At 48.6% G+C, this 27056-nt stretch overlaps 1 protein-coding gene across 7 annotated transcripts in view; it reads right to left on the bottom strand.

Moving 5' to 3' along the window:
- Nucleotides 1–27056, bottom strand: part of IMPDH1 (inosine monophosphate dehydrogenase 1) — a 971605-nt gene that overhangs the window by 441604 nt on the left and 502945 nt on the right. For all 7 annotated transcript variants that reach the window (XM_069629569.1, XM_069629570.1, XM_069629571.1 and 4 more), the window contains exon 3: nt 9203–9251. In XM_069629569.1, coding sequence (XP_069485670.1) covers nt 9203–9251 — 49 coding nt within the window. The remainder of the gene's footprint in view (nt 1–9202; nt 9252–27056) is intronic.

Below are 27056 nucleotides of genomic sequence, written 5' to 3'. Positions count from 1 at the left end.
CAGAAGGCTGTTAAACATGGCCGCAAGCATTGGGTCCGCGCTTCACATATAAAAAGAGAGCACCATTTTCTCTGTTACCCACACGATTGCGGGCCATGCCCGGTGCTGAAAGCACCCCTTGTGCTCAGACATTGGACACTCGCATTGTTGCTGCTAGCCCCAAAGACATTGCTGGGACAGTAGAGGGGCAAAGGTATAATCTAGGACCAAGGAAACTAAGGTATCCATTTCCGCGAGGGACAACTGCCAGGCAGTCAAGACTGCCAACTTTAATGGATTACTTAGGGATGCAGTAGCACAAAGACAGTCTAAGGACCAATTAAGCTTGTGAAACCTGTCTTGTTGGAATCTTTTTGCAGTTCAGTTTTGCTCCATAAACAATGCCAAACCATGAGTGCATGGCTATGTCACCTCAGAGGGTCCATGCATCTCTATACTTCCTTCAGAGAAAACAATAGAAAATGATATTGTTCCAAGGGGTTTGTATATGCAGTACTGATAGGCCCGATTGTGCGTTAGGTAGGTGGTTATGACTGGAATGTTATGTAGCACCATCCTTGTTTGGTACAGTAAGGTTCAAGTTAATTACCTATAATTATTGTTCTCCAGCATGGGTCTGGCGTGGATTCACGTGCTCATGAATATTCCAGTCAGGCTGGGAATCCTAGGTAAAAGAAAACCAGTTCAGTTTAAAACTGCATTTCTCCTCCAAACCAATCACTGTCCTGTGGGTCGTACAGCCCCCCATCCAATGACAGTCCTCTCCCTAAGCCCCACCTCCGACAGCCATCTTCAGATTTGTAAGTACGTAAAATGTTGCAGTAGGACCAAGAAGAACCGCAGAGGGGCCAGAGGGAGAGATCGCATGTCAATCCATGCTGGAAAACAGTTACAGTTCTCCAGCATGGGGTCCTGCATGGATTCACATGCTCATGAACACCACCAGTACACAACCACAGGAGGTGAGCTCAACAGAAGCAATCAACCCTTACCCCTGGAACAGGCCTCACCTCAAGAAAACAGGCTGTGTAGCACAACTTGGCCGACTCTGGACTCCATCCTGGAATCCCAGTCGACGCAGTAGAACTTCATGAAGGTACACATGGACCTCCACATTTCATCCCTGCAGATGTTGAGCAGGGGCAACCCAGAAAGGAATGCCATCATTGCAGCAATCGCTCTGGTGGAGCTGGCTCTCAGATGGCCCGGCAGCAGCCTTCCCATGGCTCACAGGACCAAAGTTCACAAACTATTGTCCAAAATTCTTGCGTGCCACGTAGAACTACCAAAGCACGAACATCCAGCGAATGTAAGGCCCTCTCCGCCAGCAAAGGTGGAAGAACACAGGAAACACCAAAGGCTTGTTGAGGTGAAATTCCGACATTAAAGATGGGTGTGTGGAAGATACGGTTGCTCGCAGGATAGGGCCTGGATCTCACCCACACGTCTGGCAGAGTGATGGCCACAAGGAAAGCAGTCTTCCACAAGAGAAACAAGAGGGGCCTGATGCATAGGCTCAAAGCCCCCCCCCCCCCCCCCCCCCGTTGAGTTCGCACACCAGGGCAGGAGCCTTCACTGGTGGGAAAGATTGAAAAAGTCCTTTAAGGAACTCAGTGTGGGACCACAGCGAGGATCTCCCCGGGGAGCTGGTGTAGCGCGAGATGGCCGTCAGGTGCACCTTGATGAAGGCATGAGCCAACCCAGCTTTTGCCAATGACAGCAGGTATGGCAGAATCTGGAGCCGTGACCCTCGAGGGATAATCTTCTGCAATGAGTACCACGTAGCAAAAAGCTTCCATTTATGCCTGCAGCACTTTAGGCTCGGTGTCGCCCTGGCTATGGCGAGGACCTCCTTGCAGTCTGCTGGCAACTCAACCTCCAAGGCTGTAGGTTCAGCGATCCTAGGTTGTGATGGAGGATGGTGCCTCCTTCTCTGGTGAGTAGATGAAGAAACACTGGCAACTTGACTGAGGCAACGCAGACAGGCTGAGAAAATTAGGATACCAAATCTGCATCGGCCACACCGGGGTGATTAGTATCATCTCGCATCGACAGCGTCAGACTGTGTTGATTACATGTAGCAGAGGAGAAAGGAGGTAACGCATACAGAAACAGCCCTTCTCACAGAAAGGTGAATGCGTCCCCCAGGCTCCTCGGCTGGTGGAACCTGCTGGTATCTGGAATTCGATGCAGTGGCAAACATATCGATCTGGGGTCTGCCCCATTTGACGAACAGGTGTTCCACCTGATCCTGACGAAGTTCCAAATGCACTTCAGCCACGAGTGGGCGTTTGGCTCGCGCCAGGTGGAGAGGGACGCGTAACATCCCCTGTCCGAAGGCCCAGTGCCACAAGTCCTGAGCTTCCTTGGAGAGCGCTGTGGATCAAGTGCCCCCTATGCTTCCTGATGTAGACCTTGAGATGGTAGGGACGACGAGAGTCCACAATACTGCAGCAGCTTCAGGATGTTATGTGCAGATCCTTCTCCAGCAGCCACAGGCCTCTGGCGTGCAGACAGTCCTGTCTGCAACCCTCCCACCCCCGAACCTTCCAGTGAGGCGTCCGTGGTGATGTCTCCTGGTATGGGAGTTCGGAAAGCCGGTGCCTTGGGTGATCCAACAGGCATCCAAGGGTCACATCTACGACCTGCAGCGAGGGCAGAGGTCGATGCCGGACGACATGCCCAGCAACGACTTGATAGCCCTCACCGTAGCCATCTTTGCTAACAGTCCCTGCACCTTCCCTTGAATGGCTTCTAGCCTCTTCTGAGGGAGACGCCAGGGCAAGCCACCATGTGAAGCCTGGCGCTGAGGAACAGTGCGTTCTGCGAGGGCTTTAAGCAAGACTTCAGGTAGTGGACAGAGAATCCCAGATCTGTCATTAAATTGGATGTAGTCTTCGTGTGTTGTCGGCCAGCTCCCTTGAGCAGGCACGTATCAGCCAGTTGTCCAGGTATGGGTATACATGCATGCCCTGCAGACGTTGATGGGCTGCCACCAGTGCTAGGCATTTTATGAACACGCTTGGGGCAGACTTAAAGCTGAATGGCAGGGCCTTGAGCTGGGAGTGCTGGCCCCTGCCCCACGAAACGTCGACATTTTCGATGTTTGTGAATGGGGGCATGGAAATAGGCATCCTCCAGGTCCAACAATGTTAAGAAATCCCCTCCTTCCAGTTGGCCGAGCACGTGTTGCAATGTGACCATCCTGAATTCAAGTATTTGTTCAGACAGTGTAGGTCCAGGATGCGTCTCCAGCCGCCACCCCCCCCCCCCGCCCCAAACTTCTTTCTGTTGGGGAACAAGCGCTCTATTGCCCCTTTAACACAGTCTGTACCTCTTCAAGGAGCTGAGGGGTGTGCTGCTCCTGCTGCGGGTCTAGCAGAATACGAGGACACCTGCTTTGGAACTCCAAGGTGTGCCCCCGCATCCATCGGTCAGTGGTGATCTTTCTCCACTCATTGACGAACTTCATCAGCCAGCCTCCCTCAAGGGTGCAAGAGTGGGGGGCCCAATGTCTTAGCCGGTGCAGGCCTGCTTGGGCGCCGGCATCCAGCCCTGCAGGCTGCGCTGTCCTCTGCTACCGTAGGCCTGGGAGCAGCCCCTGTAGGCTTCTTGCATTGAGGAGCAAACAGACTGTCTAAGAGGTGGAGAAATCCTTTGATGACATGCTCAAAAAGACTAGCAGTGCTGCTGAAGAGTTCAAGGGAACGAGCCATTTCTGTATCTGTTTTGAGGGCCTGGAGGGAATCGTTGACCGCCTTTCCAAACAGATTCTCACTGTCGAAGGGCATGTCCAGCAGCTTTAATTGGACCTCCCGACAGAAGTTAGTGGCCTTCATCCATTCCTCCCAACGAAGGCAGGCACCTTTCCAGATTTGCCAGAAACTTTGTCAGCGACGTCCACTGCCACCATGATGGCATGGTCCAACGCTACTTTACCCCCTTCCTGAAAAAGAGCCAGGGCTTCCATCTCATCGTCGGGGATGACCACCAGGATCGGTCCTAGTTTGTACCACAATTCCCCGTCATACCTGGTTAGGATCGCCAAGACTGCTTCGATTATGGACACCGCAATGTAGATCACTTTCTTTCCCATGGCGTCCACCCTTTCCTCCCCCCCCCCCCCCCTTGCTGTCCGGAGGGACCGACGATGAGGGCGGGCTAGCCGACCATTTCCTCGCAGCTGCCGTCACCACGAATTCTGGTGACTGTTGCGACCTCAGGCACTTGGGTGGAGATTCCAGCATTCTATACTGCTTCTCCAGCCTATCCCGCTTGGCTGGACCCATGCAAAGGTTCTTCATGACGGCCAGGCCCTCCTCCCAAATCTCGTCCAGAAAAGGCACCGCCATGATAGTCTTTCCATCGGCCTCTGGCATTTGATACAAGACGCCCTCCTTGGTTTCTTCAGGCACCAGCTGGAATAGCTTTGAGGCACTGGCGATCATGGAGTGGAACGATCCCACGGTGGGGAAACTATGCAGAGTACCCAAATGAGGCGATTCATTGGCCACTGGGACGAAGTCTTCGTCCGTACCGATGGCCATATCAGTCCGTCCCTGTCTTCAAGTCCATCAGATGACACTTCCTCTTTAGGTGGAGGCTGATTATGAGGGTACCTCGGGTGCCAGTGCCAGGGGCATCCTCAACTGGATCTCTGACACTAAGGTGTGCAGAGTCGATAGAATGTCCAGGGAAATGTCCCTCAGCTGAGAAGGTAAGGAAGGAAAACTAGGTCCTGCGCCACAGTCATCGTCCTCATGGACCGTATGCACGGATTCTTGATCATAGTAGTCTGAGGACGAGATGGTTGAACAGTGACCTGGGAGGACTATTCCGGGGGCCTCTTCAGCCCCAGTCCTTGCACCCTTTTTTTATCCCAGAGAGTTCTGAACCGGGACCTGGGTCGGTACCACCAACCCCTGTAGCCTTTGTCAAGGCCTCTGCAGTGGCGTCGTGTTGTGAATACAAGGACCCTTTCTGCACTGCCGGAACCACCCTCATAGGATCAGAACCCGTAGCAGCAGTAGATGTTGATCGCCAACAAAGACTTATGTGCCGGTTGAGCGTGCTTGGGCTGCACAGACCTCTGTCCTTGGCTTACCAGATTTCTCCCGTAGCTTAGCCGGGGTGGATGACTTCCTCTTTGAAGAAGAGGAGCTTGATGATAGGCTGGCTATGGAGGCAGAAGGAGATGCTGATCGCGCCCTATCCAACTTGGGACCTTCATCAGTGATGAACCTGGTGGACTCGGACTTGCGGATCTTGGTCCTCCCCGGATAGGGCGATTTCAAAGACCGCTCTTCGGACCGGCCAGTTCTGGACGATGCATGACCCTGCTCACGGGGCAAAGGCTTTGTTCGAGTTAAGCCATGCCGCCAGCCTTTCGTGGTTTTCTTTGAAAAAATGAGGCATATTTTGCATTCTACCTCCTTATGATCCAGGTGTAGGCAGTAGAGGCATTGTAGGTGCTTGTCTTCCACAAACACATTCCGTAGCCCGCATTTGGTGCAGAGTCTCAAGAGGGACCTTCTCTCCTCTTCCGCCATGGTTGGTGGGCGTAAAGTAGGCCCAAGATGGCCTTCTAGAAACGTTGATGAATATTCCCCCTTAAGGGGCACAGATCTTCACCGACAGCAGGTCCCCATTGCTGGCAGATGGAGTGCACAGGCTCTTTGGAACAATTTTACTTTTCTCGGCAAAAAACGTTCAGACAGCTCGGAGAGCAACTCGAGGAATGCCAACACTGATGCGTGTGGTCAAAATCAGAGGATGGCTACCAGAGACAGGGCTTAGGGAGAGGACTGTTATTGGATGGGGCAGTATGACCCAGAGGACAGCGATTGGTGGAGAAATACGGTTTTAAAGGTGAAAGTGAAACTGTTTTACCGAGGATTCCCAGCCCGATGACGGGGAACATTCATGAGCATGTGACTCCATTGCAGACCCCATGCTGGAGAATCAGCCTTTACAATGCCACCCTGTCTCCAATCCAGCAGCATCACAGGGATAGGATTATAGAGAAGAATGCCTTTGTTTCACTGTTACATAACACATGAAATCATCAATAGAAGCAACCATTACATCTGTCTGCATTACCCAGCTTGTGTTGGCGAAGGCCTTCCATTGCAGCAGCTCCCTGTACAATTCTTCACCTCATGTTATGTGCTACATATAGCTGTGGCTAGGGGAGGCCTCTCCCCCACCTCCCTCTCGCCCCCCCCCCCCCATTTCTTTAGCATATACGCTAAAATAGGTAGCATCAATCGCAACTCTCCAGGGATCAAGTATCTTTATGGAAATCTTCTAAAAAAGAAAAGGTTGCAAGGGCGTCACTATGGCTAATAGAACCTTCCTGCTAATGGACTGGTTACCTAGAGAATGGCAGGAATGGTCCTTCCTTATTAATGCGTCATCATACAGCAATCAAGCCTCTTAACTACCCATGCACCAACTTTCCATATTAGGAACAATATTGTGTAGTGTGTGCATCTCCAGCAATGGTACAAAGGATATGGGCTTGGGCTTCAGCTTTAACTATACATTGCACCTACCGGCCAAGGTGTTCAAAGGCCCTCCTATAGGAGAATCAGTATATTTGATTTTGGTTGCCTTCTAACAGGGCAGGGTGGTGCCACATGGGATTTGTGCTGCCTGCTATCACAGTAAAAGAGCCCTTTGTTTTCTCTCTTATGACAAAGGTGCCATGTAATACAGGATGCTACTGGACCGCGGGCAATGGGAGATATCCGTAAATCACTAATTCCCTGGTATGGCCCGTCTTGTCAACTACAGGGATATACGCAGACGGTCACACTGGTAGAAGTCACTATAAGTGAAACGGATGCTCTTGCTGAGTTGAAAGCTGTGCGACTTGTAGCATTACAAAACCTAGTTCTCAATATGATTTGGGCAGAGAAAGGTGGGGTTTGCCAAGTTATCAGGACAAGATGTTGTTCATTCTTACCAGACACCATCTTCAGTGTGGCATGCTATTAAAAACCTACACAGTATTGTGGACCAAGCACATGTCCCTACAGGCACATTAGATATTAGTGGATCCTTGGGGTCACATTTGGGTGGCAGTTGCTATCTATTTTTATGGTATTAGCAATAGTATCTTATATGTTTATGCATCCCCTGCCTTCCTGCGATGTGTCAGCCAATAACTGTGCCTCAAACCGTCAGCCACTTCTGTTGCAACCACAAATGCTTCTATGATACAGGAAAATGCCATTAAGGACATTATGGCCATAGATCTTACTGACATTACTATGCACATAAGTGAGTGGCAAAACAGTAGAGGGTTCTTTAGTTCTAAAAGGTGGTGAAAGAACTGATGTTCAAAGGGCCATTTGTGAATCTAGCTCGAGCATATGTATATTACTAAAATGAACAAGCAGTTCTTTCAGCGTGTAGCAGGGACAAAAGGAATAGACTTGGTGGGCTAAATTCTGTTGGCCTAGCTTGCCGATACACATTCCAAACTGAAGCAACAAACCAGGTGGATGACTGACAACAGTGTGCCAAGAACGTCTTGTGCGTATTATATTCACTGATCTTTTTATGGTAACCATTGGTCATGTAATCTGCTGGTCAATATGTATAAATATGAAACCTGACAACAAGGCAGCGGTATGGCCGAAGCATTTACTGTCATTTTGCTCTCGGTTTAAACGCATTCTGACTGAATAAACCTGCAAGTGCTAAATAGCGCTGTGCCATTATGTAATTCTCTTGATCGTATGTCCATGAGCAGGCCTTATGAATGGATTATTTTCAACAGATGCCCGCTGCCTTTGGCCCTCTGCCGACTGCTTCCCATCAAGTGGCTAAGCCACAGGCCAATCTGTGTGGGTTTGGGAGAGGGCTGAAGAACCACAAGGGAGGGGGACTGAGCAGAAACACGTTCTGCTGATTCAGAACACTAGTAGTGCCTGAAGGCTGTCCAAATTCAAAAACACTGGAAGTGTCTGAAGTTGTCTACATACCATAACACAATGATCCCGAGTGGTAAATTAAAGGGCTTGGGTGGTGTTTGAGAGGAGAGAAGTGAAAGAGCAAGGTCTGTGTATGAGGTGGGAGGCCCGTGACTTAGGGTCCCTGGCGTTAGGCAGCCGGGAAGTATGTAGATCTTTAAGGCAGGGTTACACCGAATGGGTGCATGTATCGTACTTATACAACAGTGCTAATCTGGCATCAGAATATTTTGATTGATGGTGGGTAATACAGGCACCAGGGTTTACAAGCTGTGAGGACTATGGCACACTGAGGGCATAGCAAATACAATGCACTGGAGATTGCAACAAATTACAGGCAGTTGTAAAATAGATAAGGAGTAGAGGAAGGGTTTTAGCCGACCATAGCAATTTCTATGTTCACCGCCCGTGCCACACTAGCTTGCGCTGTGGCTGTAGGCTTGTTGACCTTGCCGGGGGCGTCCTGGGGCAAACAGGGAACAAGAGCTGCCCAAGGAGGAGCTGCCCTTAGCTGTGGCACTTGGATGGCTGCCCTGTGAGTACAAAAGTGCACTTAGAAGGTTATGCGAGGAGACGCACAGACCAATGAGGTGCAGGGTTAGGGTGTGGGGGGACACGAGAGCAAAAATGACTGTAGGGAAACCCTAGGAAAAAGAAAAAAAAAAAAAAAAGTACACGCATAAAATAGATTCACCTGCTAACCTGCAGCTGGGGGGGGGGTGAGCAAATGTGCTGGAAGCACCCTCTGATGGAGTTAAAAGCGCCCGGGAGCACACTCAGTTTTACTATTTAGCTAACCAGTCACGCGAGAGGACCCACAGACCAAATGGGGTGCAGGAAGTAGGAGGGAACACAAGCAAAAAAATAATGAAATGGAAACACTGGAATAGAAATGGGACGAGACATGGGCACAAGACCATCTTTCAACACAGTCCAATGGAAACATGAGGCGCTACATGCACTTCAGACAGCTTCAGGCAAAACTCCTTGCATAACTATACCCAGGTTTCCACTGGAATCGCCCCACCCACTGCCAACAGGCCCCACTCCAATCCATCACCACATCCCAATTGTTACCTTCTAATTTACCCTCCCCCTCTCCAGACATTTGCAAGTACACTGTAGGTGCATATGGAGACAAACCATTCATATTGAATTTCAGTCTGGTGCACCCGTTTACGTTGCAGATAATCGCAAAAAGCCAATTCAACTGTAGAACTTACCACTTCATCAGCTGTAAAGTCAATGAACCCAGGAAGAATCAAGAAATCGCTGCAAGACAAAAAGAGTAAAAAAGTTGATGAATTGAAATCCACCACTCAACTTCATTGCAGGGGCAGAAACAAGCAATGGTAAATAGATGTCGCCTGGTGTTAGGAAAGATTTCTCTGTTGGCAACTTTTCCTTCATAGTTCCTATGGACCCCTAATCTTTTTACTTTTTTCTGCAGCTGCTGTGGTTTTTGGTAGGGAAAAAAATTAAATATAAAAACAAGCCATCCGCTTCACTTGGCTTTTTGATTTGTTAGGGATCAGTCACTCAGACCAGCAGTACTGGGAAACGAGGGTTCCCTTTCGTATTTGGTGACTTTCAACATTGCACACAACATCCTGCAATGCAGTGCAGATACATTGATCACCCTAGCTTTATACACTTCAGATTTTGATTATTGTATATGTGCCTAAAGACAAGCTGGTGGCAGCGGATACATTTTTTCAATGTTTGCATTATTTGGAGTGTACACATTGGAATTTACCGCTTATGGCTACTAAACGTGGCTAGTGCCCTAAAATGGTCATGCCAAAAGATTTTCACCTTTGGCCAAATTGTAGTTTGGCCTTCTTACTGACTTGCCAGGTCAGGAAATCCCTTAAAAGTCATGTACATGTCTGGGAAAGCTGCTCTTTTTGCAGGCTAGTGCTGCCTTTGTGTGTGACCCCCCGACAGTCCAATTCCACATCCATGGTGCCAGAGTCCAGGTGTGGGGCAGGAGTGAAGCTAATACAACTTCTGGCTGTTTGAATGGTGCAGATCCTTCCCATTGGTGGGCTTGGACTTGCTTACAGCCTGGATTTTGTATAAGGCAACTCCTGCAGCCATTTCTTCAGATCAGCATTGGAGCCAATAATCCTTCCTAGAGGTTAGGACTGATTTTCTAGACTTTGGCCTGGTTGACATGATGTGTTCAAGTTCAACCTGGTTTAGTGACAGGGACAACCCTGGGAGCTGAAGGCAAGCGGTCAAGGCGAAGTCTCAGGAGGCCTGAACATGGTAAGGGGTCCCCAATGAGCACACCGAGAAGTTAAGGAACACACCAAGACAATCATTTAAAAAAATATATATATTTTATGGCCATATAACACGGAGAAATGATTACTAGCATGTAATCACACAAGACTAAATAAAGATACAAATCACTGGACTAGAGCAAAATACATGACAAACCCTTGCAAAGGTAAGCATAAGTATGCAGCACTACTGGTCCACAGAGATAAAAACACTAATTTTAGAAGTCCATCCAAGATGTATTGGGCCTTGTGCCCAAAAGTTCAAAGATCCACACAGTTTTGAGAGACTGGAAAACAATTGGGGTAGAGCTTATCGGGTCCAATAAAGAGTTCCAAGGGGTAGAGTACAAGTTATTCTAGCCAATAGTGTACCCCACTTTCTGAATGCTTGGGTGAGCAAGCAATGGCAAAGCCAATTAGTTACAAAACTTAAAAGGGAGTTATGGTTTCAGGTAAGCAGGATTACAACTCACCCTTTGTACTCAGTCTTCAGATGACCTGCCAAGTCTTCAGAAGAATCTAAAGTCCCTTTTCCAGCCTTCAGCTGCAGCCCTGCATGCCCAGAGGTTGCATGTTCGAGCACTTCTCCAGTTGGCGACAAATGCAGGTGTAAAGTCTTCAGGTTGGAGAAGGCAGAGCTACATGTAGGACTGGATGCACGAAAGCAGTTTTGGATGACGGCCACCGATCCACGGGGGTCCACTTCGCCTACAATTTCGGGTCCTGTTGATACTGGAACTATGGAATTTGACAGATTAGCTTTGTAGCACAAGCTGTCGTACCCCAAAGTTCCAGGCCTCAACAGGGAATCGTGATGTCTGCAGCACGGTAGCACAAACTGAGCTGGGCAGCCACTGGTTGGTCCAAGGGCACTTGACAAGGGCTCTTTGCAGGACTCCGAGCTGCCCGGACGTCGAGAATGGACCTTGCCTTCACTCCAAGGGTCGAAGCTCCTTCACAGATCTTCTGAAGATCCCCTGCACGACAGGGCTCTTTCATGACAGCAGCAGAAGTTGGATGCCACCAGGGTTGTTGCTAGGTCTGTAAAAGATCTGGGTCTACGCTAATGTCAGGACTTTTGGGACTCGGGGCTAGCTAGCCATTTGGTTGTAGATGGCCAAAGGATGAGTGAAAAGCCTTGTGGCGGGACCATGTTTGACCAGTAGTCACAGTTCGTAGCCAAACGCGGTAAGGGTAAAACTAAATAGACAAAAAAAAAAAAAAAATAGCAAAAAGTTACTGCTGCCACCAGCTTGTCCCTTTAGCACAACTAGAGTAACCAAAATGAGGGTTAGTCTAGGGCAAAACAAAAGGTGTACCCCGTTGTACTGCATTGTAATATATATTGTACAATCAGGCAACACTATTGGTTTCACCATTGCCTGACAGCTAGACTCTCGGGCTCCAGGAATGGGACATAACCACCCCCTTCCTGAGCCACAAAAAAAGGCATCACTAGCCCACGGAACCAGCAGCTTTCCCAGGCAAGTGCATGCCTTGTATGGGATTTTCTGAACTGGCAAGGCAGGAAGAAAGCCAAACAATATAGCCAAACAAGCCAAACTCTTGTGGCATGGCCATTTCAGAGCACTAGCCATATTTAGTAGCGAGATGTGCACGAATGTGCACACTAGAAATGACAAAAATTGTGCAAATATATTTGCTGCACTAGCTTGTCTTTAGGCACATATAAAAAGTGACTACAAATCTAAGTCTAAAAGGCTAGGGTGATACACATGTATCCCCATTGCACTACATTATAAGATGCTGTGTGCAATCTTAAAAAGTTACAAAAAGTAAAAGACAGAAAGGGAAACAGTTTCCCTGTAATGACAGTGAAGGACTGACCAGTTTCCCCCATAACAAATGAGCAAAAGGTGGGGGAGGTGAAGCAGAAGGCTTTACTTCCCCTGAAACCTTCCCAATGTGTTCCAGAGTTTAGCTGTTGCAAAGTTTTGCAGGGACATCAGTCAGCCAAAGACATACCTAGCAAGGTGCCAAAGACTAAATCGAGATTGCAGTGTTTTTGGGATGTCTCTGATATTGCTGTGCTATGAGGTGGTTTAACGTCCAGTCTTCCCAGCTTCTTGGAACATATAGACCCAGATACCTGAAAATTGTGCTTTAAGTAGTAGTTTGGACCCTTAAGCTTCGCGCTTTGGTTGGAGCAGTGTGCGCGATACAAATGCAGAACAAATTACTTACCCCTGGTAATGTTCTTTCGACTGGATGCTCCTTCCACATGTACACCAATAGCTTGCTTGCAGCTCAGAAACTTCAGCAGAGGGCGCCGTGGTTGACCTAGTGTTCCTCGAGAGCCACCGTACTCCTAGAGTACGACGTTGACACTGGGATATATGGCATGCGGAGAGGAAGGTGTTAACCAAGGAAACTGACAGGTGAAGTATGGGAGGGTGATGAGGAATACACGGGAGGAACATCCAGTCGAAAAAATATTAGCAAAGGTAAGTAATTTGTTCTTCAAATGATGTCCTTCCACCATATTCCTCATCTTTGATATTCTCCCATAGCAGTGCGTTGCATGAGGTGGGGAAAGAAGAATTTGATTTATACTTAATTTTGGTTTATGCTGCGACACAGCCTTTCCAAATCGACTCCCAGCCCAAAAGGGAATCTAAACGAATATTTTGCAAATATATGCACAGAAGAGCAGGTGGCAGCATTGCAGGTGTCTTGTAGCGAGCTGAAGTGGCTACACACCTTTGGTCGAGTGGGCCCTTAGACCTTCAGGAACCTCTTTCCCGGCCAGGTTGTAAAATTCGAATTATATATATATATATAATACATTACTCACCGTAATCGTATTTCTGATGCGTGTATCTGCTTAGATTCACATGCTGTGCAGAGGCCGACATCTAGTGGAAGCTGCAGAGTATTAGTTTGTTTTTCGAAACTCGAAAATGGCCGTCGACACAGGGCGTGCCAGTAATACTATCCCTAGTGTGACGTCCACTGTACCCAAGATCCCTCACGCGTCTAGGATCCTCAGATTGTATTTTTTCTGACATGAGGTAGCATGAGGAGTAGCGCGAGTACAGATAATCCAAGCAGATAGAAAGGTAAGACTACAAGCAATCATGCGCCTTCTCTTGGAGGGGAGGAAGGGTGGGTCGCATGTGAATCTAAGCAGATACAAGCATCAGAAATACGATTAGGGTGAGTAATGTATCCCTTCTGAGGCTTGTGGAATCTGCTTAGATCACATGCTGTGCATAGATTAGCGAGCAGTACCAGAAGGAGGTGGGATGTGAGAAGGGTCATGAGCAAATAAGTGTCTTAGAACCGCTTGTCCCACTTGTGCATTTGCCTTGGAATGGGTGTCAATGCAGTAATGCTGAGTAAAAGTGTGAATAGAGCTCCAAGTAGCTGCTTTGCAAATGGTGTCAGGGGTACATTTGCAATGAAAGCCAGAGTGGCCCCAATGGCTCTAGTAGAGTGGGCCCTTGGCGTGAAAGGCAGAGTTTTTTCAGAGAGTGAGTAACACAGCTGGATACAGTTAATAATCCCCTTCGAGATGGCACCTTTAGAGACGCGATCCCCCTCTCTACCTGTAGCTACGGAGACAAACAGTTGATCTGTTTTTCTTAGCGGTCTGGTTTTATTTACATAGTAGAGGACCGCCCTACGCACATCTAGGGTGTGTAGTTTCACCTCAGCCGAGCTTTGCGGGTTCTGGGAGAAAGCCGGAAGCTCGATGGACTGGTTTACATGGAATTTTAATATAAATTTAGGTGAGAACCTAGGGTGTGTGCGTAAAACCAGTTTGTCTTTATGGACAGTAAAGAAGGGATCCTGCACTGAGAGCCTGAATTTCACTGACCCTTCTTATAGAAGTAATAGCTACTAAGAAGGCCGTTTTATAAGTCAGGTGTTTGAGACTGCTCTTATGCATGGGTTCGAAAGGGGGGCCCATGAGCTTGGCTAGCACCACATTAAGGTCCCACCCTGGTGGTGGGTTTGAAATAGGAGGGTGAAGTCTCTTTACTCCTTCCATGAAGGCTTTAACTACTGGTACTTTCCACCACGAAACCTTGCTATGGGAAGTGGTGTAAGCTGACAGGGCTGCCAGGTGTACTTTCAGTGAGTTAAACACCAATCCTGCATCTAGCAGGTGGAGCATGTATGTAACAATAGTGGAAGGATTGCAATCAACTGGGTTGATGTGTCTACTCTGGCACCAGATAACAAACCTCTTCCACTTGTCAAAGTAACAGTGCCTTGTGTTTGGTTTCCTAGATTCCTTTAGGATGTTCATACACCTCTGTGGCAAATTGAGGTGTCCAAACTATGACCTCAGGAGCCAAGCTGCCAGGTTCATTGAGTTGGGTTGCTGGTGCACTGTTTGACCTTGGTGCTGGGACAGTAGGTTGTACCAGGCTGGAAGTTTGATGGGCTCGCACACCGCCATCCTGCGTAGGTGTGGGAACCAGGGTTATCTTGCCCACATGGGAGCAACTAGGACTAGCATCATTGATTCCCTGTTCATCTTGTTCACCACATTCCTGATGAGGGGTTGGTGGAAAAGCGTACGCAAACATCCCTGACCCACAGGGCGTTCCCCTGGGAGTCTGGTTGGGGGAACCTGGATGCAATTCCTGGGCATGGTCTGTTTTTGCTTGTGGCGAATAAGTCTATAGTGGGGAAACCCCACTGAGAGAAGATATCTTCTACGACCTCTGTGAAGAACCCATTCGTGTTCCTCTGGGGGGAGTCTCTGCTCAGAGCATCCGCTAGGGAATTGAGCTCCCCTGGAACATGTTGTGATGACAGGAAGATGTTCCGTCTGAGTGCCCATATCCAGATTTTCTGGGCAAGCTTGGACAGATTTGGCGAGCCCCTCCTTGCTTGTTCAGGTAGAACATGGCTGTAGTGCGGCCCGTCCGGATTTGCACTGACAGGTTTAGTAGGTGGGGCTCGAACGCCTGAAGCGCTCTGAATACTGCCAGAAGCTCTAGCAGGTTGATGTGGTTCTTGGCCACTGAGTGAGACCAGAGACCCTGAGCTGTGTGGTGGAGATGGTGAGCTCCCCACCCCGTCAGACATGCATCTGTAGTGACTACTGCCTGTACTTGGGGGTCGTAAAAGGGTTTCCCCTGTGCGAGATTCTCTCTTGTCCACCAGTGAAGGCTTTGTACCAGTGTTGGCGAAACGACCACTAGATCGTCCCACTGACCACTTGCCTGAGACCACTGTTTGGCCAACCATTCCTGCATGGGACGCATGCGCAGGCGCGCGTGGAGGACCAGGTAAATACATGACGCCATCATGCCCAGTAAACGCATTGCTTTGCGTACCGTTATTTGTTGACCGGACTGATAATGCAGAATTTGCAGTAGTATATTCCAAATTCTTTCTTCTGAAGGAAACGTCAACCCCTCCTGGGTATCCAGGATTGCTCCTAGGAACTGGTTTGTGGTGCTTGGCACCAGGCTGGATTTCTTCTCGTTGATTGAGAAGCCTAACTCGTGGAGGAGGTCGATAGTCCTTTGAATGTTTGTCCTGCAAATTCCTGGGGTTTCCCCCGTTATGAGCCAGTCGTCCAGATAAGGGTACACTGGGATTGCCTCCCTGCGTAGGTGTGCAGCCGCCACCGCCAGTACCTTGGTGAATACCCTTGGTGCTGAAGGTATCCCGAAGGGCAGTACCTTGAATTGGTAGTGTCGAATGTCCACCTTGAAGCGCAAGTACTCTGAGCGCTGGGAACATGGAAATATGAAAATAAGCATCCGTCATATCCAAGCTTGCCATGTATTCCCCTTTTGTAGAGGGTGGGGGGGGGGGGGGGGATTACCTCTTGTAGCGTGGTCATACGAAATTTTTTGGGCTTGACATACTTGTTGGCAGGCCGTAAGTCCAATACTGGGCGCATTGTCAAGTCTTTCTTTGGCACAAGGAAGTAAGTTGAATAAATACCCTCGTTTACCTGGTGTCCCGGGACGAGTTCTATCGCGTCCTTTTGTAGAAGAATGGCGATCTCCTCGAGGAGAATCCTCTGATGTTCTAAGGAGTGTACTCTTTGTCGTGGAGGATGGTTCCAGGGACGCTGCAGTAGCTCTATACAATATCCTGTGGATACTGTTGACAGCACCCATCTGTCTGATGTGATCACTTCCCAAGCCTGGGTGAAGTTTGAAATGCGTCCCCCTACTGGGGTTGCGTGAGAAGGGACCCTGAACTGAGCGTCACTGCTTTGGTGGAGGCGTGCCGCCTCCATTGCTGGGGCTGCCTCTGCCTTTACCACGACCTCTCCTATTACCTCTGCCGTAACCCTGGGTAGACTGTTGGTTGTTCCACTGTGTACCCTGCCCCTGGGAATAGTTAGATCCTCTCTGGGAATTTTGGCTGCGTGGGCGACGAAAATTACTATTCCCTCTCTGGTTAGGGGGTTTATTGGTTAACTGGCCAAGGGATTTGAGTGTCTCGTATTCGTCCTTGGCATTTTTAAGTGCGTCTTCGACCGCCTTCCCAAACAGATCGGTTTCCACCGGTTTGTCCAACAATGATGCCTGGGTTTCTGCTTTAAAACCAGACTGCCGTAACCACGCATGTGTCTTGATAACAGTGCCCTCCGCTATCAATCTGCCTGCGTTGTCCGCGGCGTCGAAGGTTGCTTTCAAAATGCAACCAGACACGGCTCTGCCCTCTGCGGAAATCCGAGCTAATTGGCCCTTTAACGGTTCAGGAGCAGAGGCTATGAGTGCCGCGACTTCTTCCCACTGATGGCAGTTGTAGCTGGCCAACAGGGTTGTGGAGTTAGCAATCCTTGCTTGATAGGCAGACGTTGAGGCTACCTTCCTGCCGAAACCGTATAGTTTGTTGCTCTCCTTGTCGGGAGGAGCTTCTGACGAAGACAAGGGTGTCCCAGCCCTCTTACGAGTGTTGGTGACAACTAGGGAGTCTGGCTTCAGATGTCCTCTTATATAGAGAGGGTCAGACTGAGCCGCCCTGAAAAGTTTTTCAACCCTGGGATGGACTGCTCTGGTGAGGTTTGGGTTCACCAGGGACGGATCTATTCTCCGCTGAATGGATTTAAGGATAGGGATGGTCTGGGCAACAGGCCTCCTTTCTCCCACTAACTCTTCTGCAAAGTCCCTTTCCTCCTGTACACCGTGGGTGTCAATGTGGAAATGTTCTGCTGCGCGAGCGAGTACCTCATTTAGGAGGGGTTGGTTATCGACCGGGGAGTCAGTAACCGGGGCTTCGTTCTCTACTGGGGAATATACTCGATGTTTCCGGGTCATCCTCTTCTTCCTGGTCCTCATCATCCCCATAGTAGCCCGTCCCGGTTTGCTCTTCTATCATACCAAATTCTTGGTCCTCACAAAAGGAAGCCTCTCCTTGATACCGCGAGTATGGTCTTGCATAGGGTTGTACCTCGAAGGGTTCTGACCTCATCAGAGTTTCAAACCGGGCCTTTTTACTCGGGGGGGGGAATCAGATCAGTAGAGCCTGAGGGTGTGGCCCCTTGTGGATCATACGAGAGGAAATGTTCTGGATTTTTATCATAAAAATCAGCCAAAGAAGACATTCTTGACAATACCCTATCTATGTCTTCACTGGACCATTTTTTGGAACTGGGAATGACTCTCAGCAAGTCTATGGGATTTCTCTTGAGTAGCTTTGGTGGTTGTGGACCTATCAGCAGACCTGGACTTGTCTGTTTAGGGGGGGGGGGTGGAGTGTTTCACAGGTTTGGAAGAATGCACAGGTAGTTTCTTCTGCTGTTTTCCCCCCCTCCCCATGCGTAAAAAAATGTTTTCCCTGTCCCTTAGTGGCTCCGGGGTTTTTCGACGCCTGGCGTCGAGGATCGGGAGAGGTGTCCCCGTCCTTCGAGCGTGGGGCCTCGCTGGCTTTAACTGCGGGCTCCGACTCCTGGAGCGCGGCCTGGGGGTGGAAGTCGTCTTCGTCTTCCGACGATCGAACTTCTGTTAGCCTAGGGAGCGAGGCACTCTTGGCAAGAGTGGATGATTGCCTGGAGTCATGCGGCGATCTTGATCGAGAGGGCCCAGAGGACACCGAATCGGACCGTTCTGTCTGTGCCTCTTTCCGAGAACTCGACATCGAGTCTCGGTTGGACTTAGTGTGTTTAGTGTGTGTAGTATGTGAAGCGCTTGTGTCGCCGGGGGTCTTCCCCATAGCCGCCCTGCCGGACGACCTTCCGAGGTCGGGGACCTGCGCTCAGCTGTCTTTCGAAGCCGTAATGCCCTCGCCATCCGAAAGTACGGCGTCGCTGCCATCGCTGAAGGCGCCCTCCGCTGCCATGGCCGCCTGCCTGGCGTGGTGGGCCCAACACTTCGAACGATCCTTAAGTGTCTTAGGTTTAAAACTACTACACGCTCTGCAGTTCGCTTCGGGGTGGTCCCTCGGCAAGCAGAGATTGCACGTGGCGTGCCTGTCGACCCAAGGGTATTGCACTTGGGGCAGAATTGAAAAGGGGTACCCTCCATACGCACCCCGAGGCAGCGGGCTGTTAAGTGTAGGAAATGTATAAGGTGTATCTATATACCAAGAGTGTAGAGTATGTACCACCCCCCACTCTCCCTACTTGCAGGGCCGAGGCCAGCGGCCTTCCAGGCCCGGGCCGAGGCCAGCGGCCTTCCGGGGCCCAAATCCGTCGTGCAGCAGCCGACGGTCGATTTCTTCTCCAGCCGGCGTCGAGTGTCGAAGTTAGACGTTGGGGTGGGGAAGGATGTCAATAGATTATTATTTTAAATTTTAGCAAAAATATGGCTAAGGCCAGGGGACTCCAAAATGCTTCCGACCAGTATGGCGGAAAAACAATCTGAGGATCCTAGACGCGTGAGGGATCTTGGGTACAGTGGACGTCACACTAGGGATAGTATTACTGGCACGCCCTGTGTCGACGCCTATTTTCGAGTTTCGAAAAACAAACTAATACTCCGCAGCTTCCACAAGCCTCAGAAATATATATATATATATATATATATATATATATACACACACACACACACACACACACACACACACACACACTGAGAATGCATTGGTTTAGTGGCCGCTTGTCCCATTCTGTGGCCTGCATAGCCAACAAACGGTTGCTCCTCCACTCTTAGAAACCCTGTTGATCGAAAAGCTCAAGGCACTTCCAGGGTAAAGTCTGTGTAATCTCTCTCTTTACAAGGATTAGAAGGAGGTTAGAAAGCCGGTAAGACAATCTTTTGTGTCAGTTGAAATTCTGACACTATTTTTGGCAGAGAAGAGGGACGAACCCTCAAAACAACCTTGTCCTTATGAAAAACAGTGAATGGCGGTTTTGGACACAACGCATGAAGCTCGCACACTGCGAGCAGAAGTAATGGCTGTTAACACAGTAGTCAACATCCTAATTGGACAATAATGTAATGGCTCAAATGGCGAACCCACCAGGAAGCTTAAAACTAGGTTGAGAGCCCAGTCAAGGGCAATCGGGATCATGGATTTCCAAAATGTTTATAACCTCCTGTGAACATGAGGAATGACGAGGATCAGTGGAAACTCATACAGAAGTGACCAGTCCACTGCGAACGCGTCTCCCCTAGAGATCCTGGGAGGGGGGAAATTGTACCCCAATGGGTTATGTTAATGTTAAAGGACATTTGTACCGTGCACTATCACCACTGGAGTGCTCCCCTGGCGCACTATCGGCTCTGAAAGAGGAAGGGAGGGCGAGTTAGTGGGAGGAAGCAGGAAAAGTGCGAGAGCAGTGATGTGCTGTTGGCAGCCTCAGCCGGGTGGGTCCGTTGGCTTGGCCTGGGGTGTTTGCAGCCAGTAGACGTGTGTTGTTGCAATGTAGTGAAGTTTGTTGTGCTGTAGGTTCATGGTTGTGTTTGGTTCGGAGTTTGAGAGGTGTATGCAGAGAGGGGAAATTGTTAGTGGAATTGGTTAGTTGGCATCTCTATCCTAGATTGAGGCGCTGGGTTTGCGTAGTCTCCCCCGATGCGCCTTGGTCCTGATCTGGGCCCATCTGGCATTCAAGGTCCCCATCACATCTGGCCTCCACCTCCACCTGCCTCCCTCACAACCCCACCTGTCCTCCCTACATACTCCTGTGGGCAGTGCACCAGCCAATGTCCACAACTCAGGTAGTGTGGCGATTGACAATATCTCGACAATTCCACAACACTGTGGTACCTGGTAGCACCTATGGGGCGGGTTAAGATGTTCGGTGGGATTAGCTGCGGTAGTTGACTCAGTCTCTATGGGTGTCACCTGTGTTCCAGTCTATCCGGTGTCACCTGTCCAGGTGCTGTGGGAGCTTCCCTGTCGATTATTGGGCTGTCAGTGTCCTTTCAAGTTCAGTCATCCCTTTTCCTATTGTTTCGGTTTTCAGTTTAAGTCTGGTGTTGAAAAGCCAGGTTTTTAGTAATTTTCGTGGTGATCTTCGGTGTTTCTCATTTCTTTTGGGATGTTCCAGGTTTTTGCTGCTAGGTGGTACCTCCAAGTTTTTTCTTAAGGTATGGTTTTAGTTCCTGGCAGATTTTGTTGCTTGATCGGAGGGGTCTCGGTTTGTAGATGGTCATTTTCTTTTGTAGGAATTCTGCTCCTTGTCCACTGACTGCCATGTGCGTTAACCACATGGTTTTGAAGGTGATGCAATGTTTTATTGGGAGCCAGTGTAGTGTTTTTTTGGATCAATTGTAGTTTCTTCATGGGGTATTCTGAGGTAGAGGCTGTTTGCATAGTCGATTCTTCACATGAGGGCGATGATGGTGAGTGTTTTCTGCATGAAGGAGAGGAAAGGTAGGATTCTTCTTGCTGTGTGGAGGAAAAAGCATTTCTTCACTGTTGCATTTGAGGTTCTAAGGTTAGGGTGTTGTCCATCAGGACTACCAGATTTTTTACTACCTTAGATGGTGTTGGTGCGGTTCCCATTTCCGTTGCCCACGGGATGGCAGTTTCGTTCTCTTGGTCTTTGGGTATGATTGTGATTTCTGTCTTTCCTGGATTTTCAGGTTGTTGGAATTCATCCAGTTGAAGATTTGATTAGGGTTGAATGATCGACTTCTGTGTCTTTGATTTTGTAGATGATTTGATTGTCATCTGCGTAGTTGCAGCACGTAATGTTGTATTTTTTTAAGATTCTGATGACTGAAGTCTGGTAGATGTTGAAATATAGTGGCGATAGTGAGGATCCTTGTGGCACTCCACAGTCGTTAACTTCTGCAGTGGATTTGAAGGGTTTAATCCATACTGTTTCTGTTCTGTCTGCTAGGAATGATTTAGTCCAGAGTCGTGCTGTGTCTGTTATGCCTATGTCTTCTAGCCTTTTGGTCAGGATGTCATGGCCAACTGTGTCAAAGGCTGCAGAGAGGTTGAGCAGAATAAGGGCTGAGGTTGCGTTTGAGTCTGCGTTCGTTTTTAGGTCGTCCCAGATGCATAGTAGTGCTGTAGTCCTCTTGCTGGTCTGAAACCGACTTGAGCTTGGTCTAGCAGGTGGTGTTTTTCTACATTTTCTTGGGTAAGTTGTAGGTTTCCAGGAGTTTTGCCGGATAGGGAATGTTTGAGATCGGCCTGTAGTTGGAAGTCTTCTACGTTGCCACTTGTGTTTTTCAGAAGTGGCTTGATATATGCTGATTTGAAGATCCTTGGTACAGTCCCTGTTGCTAGTGATAGATTTAGAAGGTTTCTGTAATATTCTGCTGGCGTTCCTTGCGCAGGGATTGATTTGTAGATGTCCGGGGGACAGGGATCCATGAGCGATCCAGCTTTCTTGCTGCGTCTTACCAGCATTGCGAATGCCTCTGCTGATATTTCAGGAAAGTTTGTGCTGTGGTGAAGATCTCTTGAAGGACTTCTTGAGCCAACTCCCACTCGTGGGAGAGTGCTCTGCCTGCTCAGAGTGTCCGCTGCCGTGTTTTCTTCCCCGGCCAGATGAACTGCTGACAGAATCCTTCTTGCAGTTCCTAAAACCAGAGCTGCATTGCCCTTCACCCCCTGTCTTGTTGAGGTAATGCATGGCCACTGTTGTCCATCATTATTAGGACTCTTTCCTCGTACAGAGGCCAGGAAGGCCATCAGCTTTAGCTCCAAAAGGTTGATATGCAGTTTGGACTCTGACAGAGACCAGTGTCTGCTGATTGTTAAATGTTGGTGTGACCGCCCCAACCCGATAGGGAGGCATCTAACCACCATAATCTGTCCCTGGTTGCCAGAAGGGCTTCCCCTTCAACAGATTCTCGACGGACCACCACAGGAGATCTTGCACGACCCTGTTCGGGATCCATACCAGATCTGTCATCCTGCCAGAGAACTGTGATCGCCGAGTCTTGTAGGCCCTCATTCTCAGGCCTCTGGCACCAGAAAAATGTTCAGTCTCATGGCATCCTGCAACCTCAGAAAATCGAAGGCTGGAACATTTGATGCAGGCGGTGAAGGTTTTCCAGAGGAAGAGTCCAGGAAGACCAGTGCTGTTCAGATGTTCCAGAGCCTGTTTGGGTGAACGGGCTCTGCTCAGCCAATCGTCCAGGTAGGGGTAGATGTGAATCCTCACATCCCCCACCCAGTCTGTAGTTCTCTGCAACCAACGCCATCGACTTGGTTAAGCTTGGTGAAAACCGTCATGGAGGGGGCCAGAACTCGAAACGGATAGTGAGAACTGCCAACAGCGAATCTCAGGTACTTCCTGTGCTTGAGAAGAATTGGCACATGAAAATAAGCATTGTCCACCATCCAACCGTCGAGCTGGAGGGCCTGGAGGATCTGCGAGAGAGAGTGACCATCTTAAAACGTGTCTTTCTCGAGGAACTTGTTCAAGCATCTCAAGTCCAAGATGGGCCACAACCCTCTGTCCTTTTTCGGGATCTGAAAATAAGTAGAGTACCAGTCTTTCCTCTGCAGGTACATGTTCGACTGCACCCTTCTTGAACAGTTTCTGAATTTCCTGAAGGAGTGGATCTGGTACTTTCAAGGACTGGTCTAGATGGGGTGGAGGGGAGCAGTCTGGTGGTCTCTTTAGAAAAGGGAGGCAGTAACCAACAGTTTGCAGTGTCCAAGCATCCGTTGTAATACTTCACCATTCTTTCAGATGCTGGGATAATCTACCTCCCACCACCGTCAAATGTTTCAAGTTTAAGTGCTTTGTGGCACTGGCTGGTGCAGAAGACAAGGCAGCGGATACTGCTGCAGCTCCTCTGCCTGTACATCCTCAACTGCCTTGAGATTGTCCTCTGCCCCCTGGTTAAATTGACCTCTTCCTCTGCTAACTGAAGAATAGTAACTAAACAAACCATTTCTCCATTCCCGAGCAGTGGATGGAGCGGTTCGACCTTGTTGGGGATGCCTAATGGCCTGACTAAAAGTTTGCTGCTGCCTTAGACGACTGGATCTAAAGCAGACAAACAAGTAGGATCCTTCAAACAGCATATCCAATGTATCTGGATTGCCCGCCAGAAGGAAACGCCGATTTACAAAGCAAGGCAAATTGTCTAAATCCTGTACCGGCAGCCATAGAACGGCCAATACATGCAGTATCCCCCTCTCCCCTCCCCCCCACTGCAGCATCTACCATCTTTACCATCCTGCTGGTCTTAACCCACTGGGATGTGTTGATGCCATGGCCACCACCTACCACAAAGTGAAGGTGAACTTCACTATAGCACAAGTTGCATTTGTTGCCATCAGTGCCATACTTCCTGTGGCGAGAAGGTTCTTTACCATGGCATCAAGCCTTTTATCCTACAAGTCCAAAGGGACTGTGGGATACGTTGCTCCCTTAGATGCAGAAGTAGCTGCTTCCACAACAAGGCTTTGTGGACTCTGGTGTTTCGAAAGAAACTCTGGATCCACTGATCTGTATTTTTGTGTGAAATCCTTGTGAACCCGCAGGGATGGTATCTGGATTTTTCCAGTTCTCTAGAACTCTTTTTCACTGCTGTATGGCAGGAAGGACTGGGTCCTTGGGCGGTCCCCTATCCAAAATATCTGCAAGGTCTTCCTGTTTATGTTCAGAAGATTATATACCCCATCGAAGGTATTCAATAACCGTGGCCATTAATGATTTATAAGATGCATCAGCATGAACTGAACCTTCAGGAGTGCCATAATCAACCTGTGGAGAGGTGTCTAGACTATTGGCATCCTGCAGGTTGTCCACAAGGTTTTATTTTAGATTCTTGGGATATGAGCTACAGAACACCAGTAGTGCCATATTCCCTACCAAAACTGTAAATAGGGCTTTCTTCCCCCATTTCTCCCTCATAAATAGAGGACATGGAAGAATTCCCCCCCCCCCCCCAGGTATAAAATCCTTCTCAAAAGACTGAGGGCTCAGCGTCGATACTTCGACCTAGACACAGATAAATGGGCCTGAGGAGGATCCCATCAAAGCCATGAGAGGCGCACAAAGTGCCTTCGAAGCCTTCGGCCTACTGTCCAGGCCCTCTGTCAGGTGGGGGGAGGGGGAGTCTCCAACTACTTCAATGAAGTGGCTGGCTTCGCCGCCTTCTGAAACACCTTTAACATCTGCCAGCGAAATTGACTTTTTTTTTTTTTAAATAGTACCAGTTTCCCCTTCGGGTGAGGAATCCATAAACGACCTGGAGCAAGGACTTTGATCTCCTCAAAGATGTTGAAGAGGAGCGCTGAGATCCGACGCTTCAAACTTTTACCGTGCCTCTTGGCACGGTGTAGGGATCTCACTCTTGGGCTCTGATCTTCGGACAAAACCTCTGTGGGCGTCAGAACTTGGGGATGGGTTGCCCGAAGCAACTTTCCCCTTCGCCTTTAACGCTTTTCCAGTCGTAGACTGGCACGAGTCACAATCTCTGATATGGCCCACCCCCAAGCACCACAGACCTGCTAGATGAGGATCGGTTATGACATCTTAGCCCTGCTCGATGAGGATCGGTTATGGACATCTTAGCCGAACACTTACCACATTTCTTGAAGCCCGTTTTCACGATAGGAGTAGAAATAGTTTTGTAACAAACTCTTAACTACGCAGTAAATAACAGGCAAAAACCACTTTGAGCAGCTGTATGGAAAACAGAACAGAGGGAATGGGCGCTGTGTGTGCCATATGTACCAGCGTCAACGGCATACCCTAGGACGACGGAGGCTCTCGAGGGACAATGGCAATGCACAGTGCCCTCTGCTTAGGAAAGTTTCCGAGCTGCAAGCAGGATATCCAAGTATATCAAATATGAGGAATATGTGGGAGGAGAAAATCTATTCAAAAGAGCAATTCTCAGATCTGCTCCAAATGTCCACACTTCCACTAAAATAGCAATTAGTATTTTGTCCATCCACCACTTTTGGATTAGTTTTGATAGCCAAATAAATGCTGATGCCCAGTGCACCTTAGCAACATGCCAATATCTTCAATTCATAAACTTCCTTTGCAAGAGTTTACATTTAAGTGCAGAACACAATTACATCAGCTAAGAATTCTGCGAGCCTGTAGCTTCCAATCAAAATTCTTTATGAAGCACAGATGCCTCTAAACAGGCATTTTTGTGCAGCAAAGTTTACATTCTTTTCCTCCCTAAAAATAAAAACAAAAAAAATGAATATACCCGTTTCCCAGAGTGAGAGGTTTAAGCCATTATAAAAAAATCAATGGACCATATGCACTGCCTCTGCTCCTAGCTGCACCTATGCCCCCATTTCTTTTTGCACGTTTAGATCAATGAAAGCTCGAGTTATCCCAAGAAAACACTCCAGAATGTCTTCCTATTGGCAAATTCAATGCCACTAGAAGGCTACCAAGCAACAAGTGGACATCCAAGGAAGGGCGCTACATATAAAAGCTACATTAACAGCCAAACACCATACCGGCCTCAGACCTGAAAAGGCCTGGCTCAGGAGAAAAATATAACTTTTGTACCCATTCTTCCAGCTGTTGTATAAAACTTGCACCACACCAGTGTTATATTAGCTGAAAGCTGTGAATTAGGGCACTGCTCACACTACGGTTTGCAGTTTGTGTTGCCGACACCAGCACATGCTCAGGGGTTTTAGGAATCTGAAAGCAATGTCAGTTTCCAAAATGTTCAATAGTGGTGGCAATCAAAACTGCTGCTGAAATGGTATGCCAAGAAAAGCGTAAATAGTAGAACCGTAGGCGTCACTCAATTGATAGATTGTTAAATTCCATCAACAAGGGACCAGTTCTCTGGGATTTGCATGTCAAGATGTAATTTCAACTTTTAGCAAACGCGCATGCGAGAAAAACTGATCTACTTGTATTTACTCCTTTCACACTACATATATTCTCTACTGCAGTCTTGTATGTTTTGGGATTTACCTCCCATTACCCTTTACTACTGACTATGTTGGTAAGGGATTATAGGAGTTGAAGTCCAAAGCATCCAGCATTGGCCACGTCAGAGCCTTGAGGGCAGCTCATCCATCCCAGTTTGCCCATGCACGATCGACAAAGCACCCTACAGCTACAACTAAGGTATGGTGGCACGAGTGGTGAACACAGCCATTACTGTGCTCAATTAAAACCCTGTCACTTCTACATTTCAAAATTATAACTAATTACCTGCTTCACCTCCCTAGATAGCCCGATAGAATTGATTGCGCTACAGTGGCAAAACCAAATCAGGAGTCTGTGTCGCATTTAGATGGCTAGGTGTAGGAAATAGGTTACGCTTAGATGGATTTTGGGGGTAGGAAAGGTGCCACATTTGGATGGAATTTTAGGTGTAGGACATGTGTTGCACTTAACCATAATAAAAACTATTCTGTATACTCGCCCACAAACTCAACTAAACATAACCCTACCCATCATGAAACCAAACAAGCGCTCACACAAAACGCCCAA

The sequence above is a fragment of the Ambystoma mexicanum genome, chromosome 12 (genome assembly GCF_040938575.1).
Source record: "Ambystoma mexicanum isolate Mex_15411 chromosome 12, UKY_AmexF1_1, whole genome shotgun sequence".
NCBI classification, from domain to species: Eukaryota; Metazoa; Chordata; class Amphibia; order Caudata; family Ambystomatidae; genus Ambystoma; species Ambystoma mexicanum.
The sequence above is the reverse complement of the archived record's forward strand: the minus strand, read 5'-3'. Positions and strand labels throughout refer to the sequence as shown.